Source organism: Melanerpes formicivorus, unplaced genomic scaffold (assembly GCF_026170545.1).
Source record: "Melanerpes formicivorus ecotype bairdi unplaced genomic scaffold, bMelFor1.0.p_v2 SCAF_2, whole genome shotgun sequence".
NCBI lineage: Eukaryota > Metazoa > Chordata > Aves > Piciformes > Picidae > Melanerpes > Melanerpes formicivorus.
In genome coordinates, this window is record NW_027142354.1 from 25,496,857 (window position 1) to 25,511,006 (window position 14,150).

At 34.7% G+C, this 14,150-nt stretch overlaps 1 protein-coding gene across 1 annotated transcript in view; it reads right to left on the reverse strand.

The window, feature by feature from the left end:
* The window catches only part of WDR27 (WD repeat domain 27), a 120,213-nt gene that overhangs the window by 97,018 nt on the left and 9,045 nt on the right, over positions 1-14,150 (reverse strand). The window contains exons 9-16 of the mRNA XM_068153534.1: positions 10,981-11,084; positions 10,519-10,586; positions 9,496-9,629; positions 8,047-8,123; positions 6,006-6,087; positions 5,457-5,522; positions 4,935-5,038; positions 2,837-2,926 (exon numbers count right to left, since the gene is read on the reverse strand). Coding sequence (XP_068009635.1) covers positions 2,837-2,926; positions 4,935-5,038; positions 5,457-5,522; positions 6,006-6,087; positions 8,047-8,123; positions 9,496-9,629; positions 10,519-10,586; positions 10,981-11,084 — 725 coding nt within the window. The remainder of the gene's footprint in view (positions 1-2,836; positions 2,927-4,934; positions 5,039-5,456; positions 5,523-6,005; positions 6,088-8,046; positions 8,124-9,495; positions 9,630-10,518; positions 10,587-10,980; positions 11,085-14,150) is intronic.

The following is a 14,150-nucleotide window of genomic DNA, read 5'->3' on the forward strand; positions in this document are numbered from 1 at the left end:
CCTCTAGCCTTAAAACATTCAAAATTCTTATGCTGCCCTCTTGTGCACATTTTCTCTCCAGTCAGATGAAGTCCTGTACAAAAAAAGAGTTCCTTTAAATTGATAAGACTTCCTGTAATTTCTCAGCAATTAAGATCTTCAGTGATAGCTCATCAATATTTTAATTCAGTTACCAAATATCTGTAGAATTTTCACCAGAAAACGGCGTACGTAATTGCTAGGTACATCTGTAAGTACTGTACATATGTAATTACTGTACTTATTTTTAACACAAGTTTTGTAAAACTGTTTGGAAGCCTTGAATTATCTGCATTAAAGAAAACAAACAAACACAGAAACAACTTACAAAACACTTTCTGAAGCAGCAAAAAACATGAGAAACTTTAGGAAAATCTGAGATTTGGGAAATTTTAAGAGCCATGCAAAGCACTTAAGAGTCTCTGCACTCCAGGTCCCCCAGTCTCAAAGCAGAGTAAAGGAGATGCCAGTTGGCTTTCAAGAGGCCAGTAAGCTTCAAAGCAGGCATTAGTCAGAGTTCCCCAGCCCTGAAGCACATTGAGAAGGACAGCCACTGGTTTTGTAAAAAGGCTTCTTTAAAAAACCCATGCTGGCTGTAATGCTTTTAAAGCTGGTCAACATTACCTGCACTTCACTATAGGATACAGACACCTGAAGAGCTGACACTGAAGAGGAATGCATAAATGTTTTAAATTGTAACTGAGTACTTCAGGAAACAAATCCAGCCTAACTTACTAGTTAGGCTTATAGCAAAATTGTTGTGGCTACACCACTCCTCTCTGACAGCATATTATAAAATCTGTAATTCAGCTGTATTCAGAGATGCTAATGATGTCTTGAAACGGAAAATTGTTTTTAACACAATAGGTATCATGGTATCATAGCCATTTCATGAAAAAGTTTTACATTACCATTGATTTTAGGTCTGAAAAAGAGTAATGCATCATGGTTTTAGATGAAAAGAAAATACATTTATTATGACACTTCAAAAACCACAGGCATCTAAAGTAGAAAATTAATAGGCAAATTCATGAATCAAATAAGCAGGTAGCTTGCAGTTCCTATTTCTCTACAGCATAGTATCTGACAGCTCCACATTTACATTTCTTTTGAAAAGAGCTGCACGCACAGGGTGCATTCTTATGTTACCTAAGGGGCCTGAAGTAGATTGTGGGTTACATTTCGGATTGTGCATCACAAAAAAAGACAATGAATGAAAGGTATCAATGAAATTAATTAGACAGTAAAAAAAACTAAGAAAACTAATAGAACTGAGCCAACTGACAGAAGAACAACTTAGTAATAATTTATTTTAAGCAAGCCAAAAAAAATAGTACTTGATACCTTAACTACTGGCACCAGAAACAGCTTCCCTGTAGCAGCACAAAAAGTTTGTTGCAGGTCACTTTACTCATCACAATAATTAACCTCCATTTGCAGAGTACTGCAACATTTTAGGGAGCTCTGAATGCAGAAGCACCTTGTAAAATTGTAATACTTGATTTTACTTCATAAAAAGGCAAAAGCCTCTAAATACCATTTCTCTCATGATTTACAGAGTAAATTCTGTTTTTTCCCCTCTGCTTTCAAGTATATGTGATTGGATAAATAGGTTTTCTTGCAGCCTGTTTCCTGCTACTGCCAGTATCTAACCACTCCTTGCTTATTTAGTATGTAACAATTATATGGAGGTATAGACTCAAATTCAATGAAAATAATATCTTCCTCTGAGATGAAACAAAGATAAATCCCAGCTATTACCAGTCCAAAATGAATGAAACCCTCATGAAAATAAACTCCAGTGTGTGTGTGTGTGTGAATTTAAAAACAAACAAACAAATAAAACAAAAAGGAAAAATACTTCTCAAAAATGAAGTATCACTTTCTGCAGCACATAATCTCTATGGAGATTCAAGTAAAACTTGCCTAACTTCTCGATAGTGGTTCACATAAAAGAAACTGTAATGCAAAACACAAATTGCAAAGAGAGGCTATGGAACAATAATTTACAGCCACATGGAATAATTCTATATTTATGTTCTACTTCATGTTCAGAGTAGTCCTGCTACCAAAAAAAACAAAACAACCAGACTTCAATGTTCTTGAAAAATCATTTACACTTCAGCTTATTCTGATTAGTGCAGAGAAATGTTAATAATCTGAAGACGCATTGAACTCCTTGGGCACAAGTTTGTTAAGATGCTGTGTACCAAATGCTGTAGCAATACTGTGTCATTTTTATAGATGCTTGTAACAAGGGAAAGAAACACAAAATTTTGAGCTCTTTCCTAAAAATACATACATACACATATATAAAAATAACCAAATCTGATCTCTTGAAACAATGTTAAATATACTTGAGATACATGGGATGCCTTTGGACAAAATCACTGCTGCTGTTCTAGTAATACCTAAATACCAACATTACATCAATAAAAGATTAAGACATTATTAATGGCTGCCATTTATGCTAGTTGTACTATGAATTTGCTCAACTACTGCAATATATACAAGCATTATGATTACATACATTTTTATTATTTCTATTTAATACACATGAACAATGCAGAGTGCAATATAAATTGCATTAGATTACTATTTACCTTCCCACCCATAAAAACAAACAAACAAAAAGATAAATGGGAATACTTGGTAACAAGTTTAATGCTAAAACAAAATTAACCAGAGAAATAACTTCTAAATCTTCAGACCAGCAGTATTCCTCTCCCTCACCTTCAAGGTGATCTTTTAATTACTAAGACATCTTAGGTTAAGCTCAATCACATACTTTCTTTATCAAACAAACTCATAAATTTACCTGAAAGAACACTGCATGTATCTCTGAGATCAGAATCAAATATCAGTACAGTTTTGTCAGCGAGACCACAAGCCAGCTTCTTTCCATCCCCTATAAAGAAGAATGTCCACTGACATATTTGAAAGCAACAAGGACCTAATATGCTGTTTCTTTCAATCTTAAAAATTGCATGTCACTTTAGCAAAACACAAGCCAGATACCAATTCCATATTTTTAAACACACTTTGTATGAACATTAAACTCATATTACAGAATTTGGTAGGAATTAATTTTTGTCCTGAAACTCAAAACAGTTGTGCATCACAAAGCAGAAATTCTCTTTTTACAAAAAAAAAAAAAAAAAAGTACTACAAAAATTTGAAGTAAAAAAATTCTTAGCAGTCATTTAAATCATCTTCTTCACACTCTTTTTTGTGTCTTATATAAGACATATTATTATTAGAATAAAAAGCACGTCTCAGTCATTCTGGTTTGCTTCTCAAAAATAAATGTCCCCCATAACATAATCCTAAAAACTCTTCAAGTGCAGCCAAATTGTTCATTTAGATTGATAATCAGCAGGGGCGCACAATGATGGGGTGGATTTCCTTAATGTCTACATAATGGCAGAGACTTGTGATATTTGTTCAGTCAAAAAACTTTTCCTGAAAAAAAGTAGGTAAATGAACAATGGGAAAAATAAGAGAGAGCAGAGCAAGAGAAAATAGAAATGACAGAAAGTAAGGAAAGAGCAGAATTCAAACTGATGCTACTAGGCTCAGGGTGAAAAAAATTTGGAGATACCAGCAGAACACCACCTCCACAAATTTCCTGAGCAAGTTCACAATAAGAGAGAGAATAAAAGACATGACTGACTTCAACATTATGCATTGCTATCCACTAAGTACTCTCCACATTGCAGGTTAAGAATGCTAGATTCCACAATACCTATTCCCCATATTATGGCAATATAAACAGATCAGAGATCAGTATTCCTAATCTGAGTCACCTACTAGAAGTGAATTCTAAAATGAGATGGCACTGTAGATATATATACTAAGAGAGATTCCAGAAGATTTTGTTACCAGTTATTACATGAACCAGTCACTAAAATAGCAAACAATTAAAATTCAAAATATTTTAATGAAGTATCTGGCAAACAATATTTCAACTGAATTTACTTTAGGAGCTAGTGACTGCACATAATAAATAATGCCATTAAATATTTTCAGCACAAAAATAAGTAGTACTTGACAAAATATTTAAAAAAAAAAAAAGCATGCCCCAGAAAGTCTTTGAACAGATTTCTCCCACTTATCCTAAAGTTTTGACAGTATGTACTTTCAGCATGAGAGCTGGTTAGTAAGTACGTCAGATAAGTCACACACAAAGTACATACAGAATGAGAGAAAACAATTTTGCATAGAATTTTGGAGGCTTGTTTAATAGAACACAACATCTGTTCTTGACTAAAACTAGTTCTAACAGAGTAACAAGAGAAGTCCTACCACATTCAATAAAAAGGAAGTTTAGTTAATCTAAGGTAGCATGCATCAACTCATTATTGCAACTTTAAACCCTCTTGAGTTTGTTTTTTCATATATATATTTAAAGATGTACATAAATATTAATTACTGCATTTTCTACTTTACAACGACAACTTGAAAGATTATTCCTAGCTGCAATTCCAAGTTGCCAATTTGCAACTGAAAATACATCACAGAGCTTGGAACTATCCCGACAATACAGATTACAACAGTAACAGAACACCTCCTTACAATAGGAGTATTTTGACTATTTTGAAACAGGACTTCAGCTTTAATACACCCAAATGACACTAAGTAAATACCTCAGAAAAAATTCCTTAGTGAAAGAAATTGTTAAGCTACTAAGTTGTAAGGGGAAGTAGTAGAATACGTCCAAAAATAAAGGATCCTTTTGCATGTGTGTCAGCAGCTCATATGGTTTTGCAAGTTCAAAAAAATGATGATCAAACAGTACATGGCATAGCCAGAAAGTTTACTGAGGATTTACCTAGTCTTAATAAATTATGTCACACAAATTTTGGTTTTCTTCTGCATACTGATGCAATTGTATAAATTATGAAACCTATACATACCAGAATGCTGAATTGAAAAAACTGGAGTTGGTTTACAAGCAACAGATATCTTTTTCTTGTATTTGATTGGAGGATAACTTTCAATTGGATATTCTTTATTTTTACTTCAAAGAAAGAAAGGAAAAAATATTAAACTACCTAAACTCAATATATTTTCATTTCAGTTATGAAATCAAAGTGCTTTAAAAGCTATTCTGAGCATCTTCATATAAGTATTTCCAGGAAAACATATATGAAATCCAAGCTAAGAGGCAGAATGAATATTAAATTGTCATACTCAAATTACTCCTATCACTGTCAGGAATTACCATGGACTTGTAATATAAAAGAAAAAAAAGAAAGGGGGGGGGGAAAAAAAACCCTTGAAGTTCTTAAGCTGCACACCTAGCTAATAAAAGTGTTTCAAGAATGCAAACTCCAACTTGTTATCACAATAAGCAATACGAAATATATCTCCATACATAAAAATTGGAGTTACACTGATGATCTATTTAATAAGATACTAGCTGCTAAATTACCTACCATTTACAACTGGTCTTCCATTTTGATACCTCATTTTTCTTCAAGTTTGGAGAAAACATGGTCATTCTGCAAGAAAGAACACAAACTCTCCTATATGAAATATTAAATGTTACATGACAGAAATAGTCTATTCCAAACAAAACCATTCTATTTCCTTCTTACTATTTATGTCTATGAGTAGTGTCAGTAGGTAAGATAATATACACATTGATGACATAACTTTCTAATGCTCTAATTTGCACCTAAGTTTTTTCTTTCTGAGATTTCCTTGCTGGATAATGCCTTCTGAAGGTCAAAATCCAGTCATGTAAGGTTCTAAAACATTCTTTGCAACTTGAAGAAGAGCTTAATCATATGACAGAGAAACAATGTCTAATATAGATTTTAAGGAAGCTGAACAACATATTTTGCTGTTCTATGACCTTTAAAAAATTACTTAGCTGAATAACATCTGTTTTTCACAGATTAATTTCACAACCATGAGACTCTATGGCTCTATTATGTGACAAAGTATCATACACCAATAAAACAGACAAAATATCCACTCACTGTGGTGCTGCTCTGTAACCTGATGACTTATTTTTATTATGGAAAACCAGTGGCTGATCTTTCACTGTGCTTTTCCCTCCTGCTGCAAAACAATTTAATTTTCATTAATTATTTTAACATCATATTTTTATAGTCAGGATAGATACTTTACTGAGCTAACACAGCAGAAATATTTGAGGTTTCCTTATGTTATAAAACACATCTATGACCACTCCCTCTAAAACGTAATTACTGAGAAAAGAAATATGAACTGTTACATTACATAACATTTCTTCTCCAATAATATCAATTAGTATAAACTTCTTTAAACTTTGAATTAACCAAAACATTGTTCTGAGGAACTTTTTTCACTGTTCATTCACAAATGTGATTTATAGTTGCCTATTTTACTCTTCAGCTTTATATTCGGAGCTTATATTCAGAATACAGAATGCATCTAAAGATCATTAATGAACGGGCTGCAAGTACAAATAAATATTTGTGTTTTTACATGGCAGAAGTCATGAATAACTTCTGCATTCACATTGCTGTGGTAAGAAGCCTATAAGAGGGGCTCCAGTAAAAAAAATAAAACATGAGCATTTTACATCCACAGAAACAAAATAATTAAATAACCTTTTGAAAGCCTTTTTACAGTGTAAAATCTTGATGATATTCATGGGGAAAAGCTTCAGGTGCATTGGAATAATCTCACAGATGCATTTAGCTGTGCTAAGGACAGAAGCTACTTCAGCTTCCACCATCTATCCTTTTTCTTTCTGTAGCATAATGACAAAACCAGTCTTTCCTGGGAAGCTCCCAGTACCATTTGCCATAACAGAACATAGGATTTCCTTACAGCATCTAATCTGACCACAGGGTGTCAACGAGTATAGTACAAATGTCAGCACTAGGCATCTGAAGAAGTATGGAATACTAACTAAAACACTACAGATGCCTTCTTGGAATATCATTAAACCTTTGACATTCCAACAGATCCAAAATGTACAATCACCATGGGGGGAAAAAAAAAAAAATAAATAATATTTCTACATTAAGCTCCCAGCATATTTACATCTTTCCTAAAGAACGGATGACTATCCACATTCAGCACGTATCTGGAGCTAAACTATAGCAATCAATCACCCAATGACTTCTCCCCAGCAGAGAAAGGGAACTGGAAAAGGAGATTCAAGGGTTGAGAGAAAACCAGATTTAATTAAATAGTAAAACTAGACCAACTAGTACCAATGTCAAAGTTACACTTTAGTCCAGAAAAGGTTTAGTAGTCACAACAAAAAGGAAGGCAATCCACAAGAGAAGCAGAAGGAAAGGGAGCACATTGACCATCACAAGCAACAGATTCCAACAGAAAACCTCACCCCTTCCCCTTAACCAAACTTCCTCCTTTATACTGAGTGCAATGATCATGGAATAGGACACACCTCTGAGCCAGCTCAAGTCAGCAGTCCTGGCTGACTCAGAACTGCTAACCACCTGCAGTTCATGGCTGGCCTGTGATCTTGTCCACACAAAACTAGGACAATGATGAAAAAATTCATTTGTAAGTGATGGGGAGGGTTTGGTTGGTTGGTTTTACTTTGCCTTACTGTTGCTAAGCAAAAAAAAATCTACACGTGCTTTAACAGCAACTGGAATTCAGGTCGGTTTATTTAAACAGTAGGCAAAAACAAACTTCCTAAACTTGCAGATACTGACAAAAGAATATTCAGGACAATAACATTAACCAAAATTAAGAAAGAAACAACAAATTATACAGAAAAATATATTGCATGCTATGGAAAAAACAATGACTTATGAAAAATACAAATATTCTAGACTCTTTAAACATTTTACAATCCACAGAATTAGTTTTGAAAGAAGAAAAATACCTTACTACCCTCATTTTGACTATACATGCATGTGTAAAATAAGAAGTACTACTACAAGTATAAAATTCTTCCTACTAAAATAAAAAATAATGTAATATATATTTAAAACAGAAGTAAATATGCTGATTGCATTAAGCACCAGGTAATAAATAAGATTGGTCCTTACTTACCAAGTTTTGTACTAGAAGGTTCTTTCATGTTTTTCTTTAGGCCTTTGCACAATGGAGAATTTGTCAATACAGAACACCTAAAACCAAGTACATAAACTAATCAATGCAATGGACAAAAGCATCGGATTAGGAAAAGGTGCCAAAATTGTAGCTATTGTGTGCTTGCATGTATGTATATGTATGAGACCACTGACATTTTCATAAATACAAATAAGGCATAGTAGATTAGTTATCAGCTCAGATACCTAGCAATACAGACAACCCTTGGCCCTGGCTAGATTCACAGACCATTGTGTTTGCATTTACATACAGTATTGTATGATACTATGACACTAAATCCCATTTCTGTGAATATTAACTGATGATTTTATGGTAAGAATTGAAATCTGCACTTCAGTGAATATTGTAAGTATTCCACTGTCTTCAAGAAGTATTTTCCTGGAAATCATTTACAGGGATGTGAAGGACAAGAAACTAGTAGCAAGCATGGATTCACCAAAGGGAAGTCACGCTTAATCATCTTGATAAGCTTCTATGATAAAATTGGTAGATTGGATGATAAAACCTTGGTAGATGAGGAGAGAGAGATGGATATTGTCTATTTTGAATTCAGTAACGCTTTCCCACACTGTCTCTCTTAAAAACCTTACATAAGCTTTGCAAATTCATAGGCTAGATGAGCACACAGGGAGGTGGATTGAAAACTAGCTGAACAGCCAGGCCTAGATAACGTTGATCAGTGGTACAAAGTCTAGTGGGAAGTCAGTAAGTAGTGAAACAGGATCCAATTCCATTTAACATCTGCATGGATAACGGAGCAGAGTGTACCCTCAACATGTTTGCTGACGACACAAAACTGAGAGAAGGTTGTGCTGTATCCAAAGAGAGATCCACAGGCAGGACAAACAGGCTGGCAGCAACCTCATGGTGCTCAGCAAGGGAAATGCAAAGTTCTGTACTGGGGGGGAACAGTCCTATGCACCAGTACATACTTCTAAGGAAGACTCCAGAGTAAGGCTCTGTGCCCAGTGTCCAGCAAAAGAACAAGAGGCAATGGGCAGAAACTGAAATATAGGAGGTTCTGTCTGAACACTAGGAAATACTTTTTGACTGTAAGAGGGAATGAGCACAGGCACAGGCTGCCCAGGGAGGCTGCGGTATTTCCCTCCTTGGAGATACTCAAAAGTAATTTGGACATAGTGCTGGGCAACTGACTCTCTATGGTTCTGCCTGAGGAGGGCAGTTGGACAAGCTGACCTGCAGAGGTGCCTTACAACCACAGCCATTCTGTGATTTTCTTACTCAATACAACTAAAGCATGATAGGAAAATGAGTAAAATAAAACCATATCAACAAATACCATTGTACAAAACTATCCAATGCACTTCAGTATCAGGCAAACAAATGCATGATCCAGCTCAGAGGGAAAAAACATTTGTTATTCTATACCTGGCAATAACTGACAGACTGTTGTCATTTCCACGTAGGAGAAAATCACTTTGCTGAGTTCTCACCAATGCAGCAAGGTTAACTTCCAACACAGCAGTCATATCTTCAAACATTGAGGTGATTAAGCATAAAACCTGCAGCAATTATACCATAAAATAAACCTCCATTTACTTCAAAATTTAATCCCTAACACTGAAACATTTATAATGGAAAATGAAATCACATTCTGGTTTATGAAAATTAGTAAAAAATATCCATGGGTTTAGTCTTGCAGAGCATTAAACAACAAAAAGTGGTTAATATTGTCTTGCTTATGTTGCTTAAATACATGTCTTAAAAGACTTGCACATGTAACAGTCACAGAAATTCTAATACATGCTACAACACTGGTATTTCTGCAGTAAGAAAAGAACCATATGTGGAAGATCATTTTCTGAGACATGTGTAGAAAGGCCTAGATTTAGCTCAGTTCTTTAGGAAAACATATTAAAATGGAGCATACAGACATGTCTTCAATTTCCTTAAAAGCACTTTTAATGATTTTTCACAGAAACTTTCTCACAACTCAAATAGCTTTCACAGATTTTATGGAATGACTCAGAAGTGATTCATCCCAACATTGTCTGAGAAACAAGGTGTAACAGTGTTGGGGTTTTTTGATTTTGACTGATTTTGGTTTGGTTTTGGTTGGTTGGTTTTTGTTTCCCCAAAAAGAGTGCCTCTGCTTTTCCAGTGGTCATTCTTGACATTCAGAATGCACATCAAACACTGTAAAAATCAAATAGATTTTTGCTTATTAATCACTTTGAACAGTACACCAACTCTGGGAGCTTTAGAACTAGCCAGCTATTTAAACTAGTAGATTTCATGAGGAAGAAGCAACCCTTTCCAGAGAAACTACTGTGTAATAAACACCAAGCAAAACAAATGCATATATTAATTTATAAACAAAAAGTGTAATTAATATTTATTCACAGTAACTGAAAATGTAAACATTTAAATCAATGTTTACTGTATACTTACTTTCCCATTGACTGACTTCCTTGTTAATGCACATGATCCAGCAATCTGAATGCTGAGGTCACTGTAATCTTTACCAAAAAGATCATAGTGCTATAAAATTATATTTACATTTGAAAAGAAAAAACTATCTCTAAGACAAGCAAAATCCCCCAACTAATGTGATAACACTATAATTCACCATCTTCAGCATACATCCTTCTAGCTTACTCCCATGTTGTAAAACAGGAGTAGAATAACATTCTTGTTTTTAATACTCATGAACTGCAAAGTCAGATAAAAATTAATTGCTAACCACTACAGAAATCTGGTATGGAAATTTGAGACAAGTCAGCAGTGCTAGAAAAAAATGCATAATAGATTAATTAGAAATGCAAATTTTGCTATTAAACAAACTAATTCTTATACTGTTTGTATCAGATAACAAAGGAAAGCACATTATGGTGTAGACATATATTATCATACCTTTGTAAGACAAAAAGGCTTCTAATTCAAAATTTGCCATATTAATTATTAACAAGCCAGTAGAGCTTCCTACCCAAAACCAGCTAGTATTCAGGGCAGAATATCTATTTTTAGAAGAAAGAAGAAAAAAAAAAAAGGAATATGATAAAGAAGCTTTTTATTACCATACAAGACACATCAATTGTTTTTATTCATTACCTAATCCCAGGACAACAATAATAACCCACATTTAAAAAAATAAATTACATTTACTGCCTTCTTACAAAATCTGTAGCTCAAAGCAATGAGTCTTAATCAAAATTGGTAAAGTTTTAGACACTAAGAACAGACAACAATCCATGATTTTATATATAAGTGCTCCCAGCAAGTCTAAAATAGCATAGGAAATACTTTTCTTCAAATATTACTGTTTTTTTCCACAGTATGGAGGTGTTGTAAAAGCACAATATACATAGATATTAAATTGAAACAAAGAGGTAAATCCACATACATTCTTACTTTTACCACCTGGAACATGAACATGGAAAAAATAGCAGTGAAATTTAAGACGTGTATGCAAATAGTTAAAGAGAAAAACCAGCATAATAAGGAGAAAAAAATTAAAAAGACTGACAGTCAAGCCTGGAATGTCTGTCTCAGTCTGTGCTTAGTGGCAGTAGTATCACAGATAGGTAATGAATTCCAGCCTTTGCAACCACCACAAAGTAGGCCAACTGGTTACAATTTCAGTCAACACTCTCACAGAAGAAAAATGTTATCAAGTATAAGATGATTATAATAAAATAATAGTTGTCATTCTTACAAACTACAAATGTTTTGATGCCACAGTAATTAAAAATTGCCATTAACATTTTAATAAATTTCCCAAATAAGAGCAAGCATAATTACTGGGTCGATTTGTAAAGGCAAACCACAACAGTTGAAGTGAGGGTATAGAAAAATATAAAGCTGAAACTTGGCATGAAAAGACTCAGCATAGTGATTTAATAATTTTTTATGTTAAAACAAAACAGCCCAAACAAAACAACCTAACAAAAAATAACACACACCAAATCCCCAAAAGACACCAAAATAACTCAGAAACAGTCAAACAGTTTAAAAAGCAGATTGGGAAAGAGAGTTTCACTTCCGTCTTGTGACAGAAATGTGCTCTGCATTCATGGTTTGCACTACTTTCATGCAGGGCAATAACAGACTGATCTGTGAATTCTTTATACTATTTATAAACAAGTTGCATTATAAAGTTACTATAGCAAATGATACCAAGTGATATATACAGGAAGTTGATCTCACATACATGTTACAGTAATAAAATGCAATTCACTGTGATAAAATTAATGTCAGAAAGGCTAAGGAAGTATGAGATGCATAACCTTCTGAGTATCAGTATTGCACAAATGATTTGTTGTCGTGTGTCATTGTGGATGAGAAAAGTGATAAAGCAGAGTCTGCTTGGTTGTTCAGACAAATCTAAACCACCTGCTAAAATCAACACATGGTAATTTAAAACTCAAACTTCTAAAAACAACAAAAAAAGCTAATGGAGCTGAATTAATAGTAAAAATTTAATGGTCATGGTTGTTTATAAGCAGAACAAAACCTCCAAATATGCTGAGACAGCTGAAAGGGTAAATAGTTATTAGACATACGATGCCAGGCAGCACCGATTGGGCATTGGAAAGCGATGTTATCCCAATTCAGAAAATTAAGTCAACCTCTTACTGTGGATCTACTTCAGGCAGCCATGTCCAGAAAGGCTATTGAAAAGGAGACTAAATTAAAAAAAAAAAAAAAAAGTTCAGAGGCAAATGTTAAAAATGTTACAGAAAACATGCCTACCTGTCCTGAAGAGAAGAGCCCTACAAACATGCCCTAGACCAGACAATGGGCTAAGCACCTGTGAATTTGCAAACCTGGACATTCCCTGTGGCCTGTGATGCATGTGTGACTGACCTTTTAATGCACCTGTGAACTGTGTGTGCCTCTGGCCATGTTTAGATTTGCCTTATTCTATAGGTTAAGGCACCATGTTACTAATGGACATTGTCTTTGAACAGTATTTAAACCAGCCAAGAGATGGTAGGCAATTTGCCTTGTTCTTACCATGAAAGCAACAAGAGCCAAGATGCTGCTAATGCTGCAGCTGAAAAGCTTGTCCTAGCAGGCAAACTACACTGTGGCTGAGCCACGAGCTGCAAGGGGAGAAGCTTCTCCCAGTGCCCAGAAGCCACCACAGTGAAAACACCAAAGGAACCCCAAGCCGCAGCCAGCCAGCCCAATACATCAGTTCTCCTGCCAGCAATGTGCCAAGGATGCATCCCTAAAGAGAACTACTGCAGCCCGACTCAAGAGAAAGGACACAAGGAGCAACCCAGAGAAGCGCCGGCAGCAACAGCTTTCCTTGTACCACGCCCGGGGACATGTCCCCCTGAAAAGCTACCACTGTGAGTAAACCTGGCTAATTTGCTAAAAAGTTCCCTCTTGTGGGAAACCACAAATCGTGGCACCTCTCTTTCCAATTTGAATTGCGATATTGGAAATTCTCCAACTTTCGCTTAAATCATTTAAACTGTCTTCATATTCCTTGTATGTGGAATATATTACCCACATCAAATATCAGTACCTGTAAATATACTTTGTAAATAAGTTATGGTAGTGTCTGAAGATACCCCTACCTGAATATTAAATATATTTATATCTTATAACACTTATACAAAGTGCGAGCTATTTTATCCAGAACTTGTTCATTAGCTATAATTTGCTAGGCAAGGGGGGAACTTGGTAGTTGTTAGCTTTAGGCTATCAGAACAAAAAAACATACTAAAACCCAGTAGCTGTGCAGGAAAACGCTCAAGAAAACATCCTGAGGTGCCTGACAATATGGTTAAACTTCTCTTCAGTAAAGAAATGTGGTATAAGGATTAATTTAGGTGCCTCTCTTCTACTGGCCAACCATTTCCATGGGAAGGAATAAAAACATCATGTTTTGAACTGTCTCTCTGACAGAAGTTTGGCTAGAACAAGTCGTGTAGTTTACATGATATTTAAATTTGGAGGTAAACTGGCACAGGCACACAGTGACTGTATCAGACTTATTTCCTTAGGAGAATGAATTAAAAATAAATTGAGCTTTTTAATTCTAACTGGCTTAATTATTTTTTAATTGATCT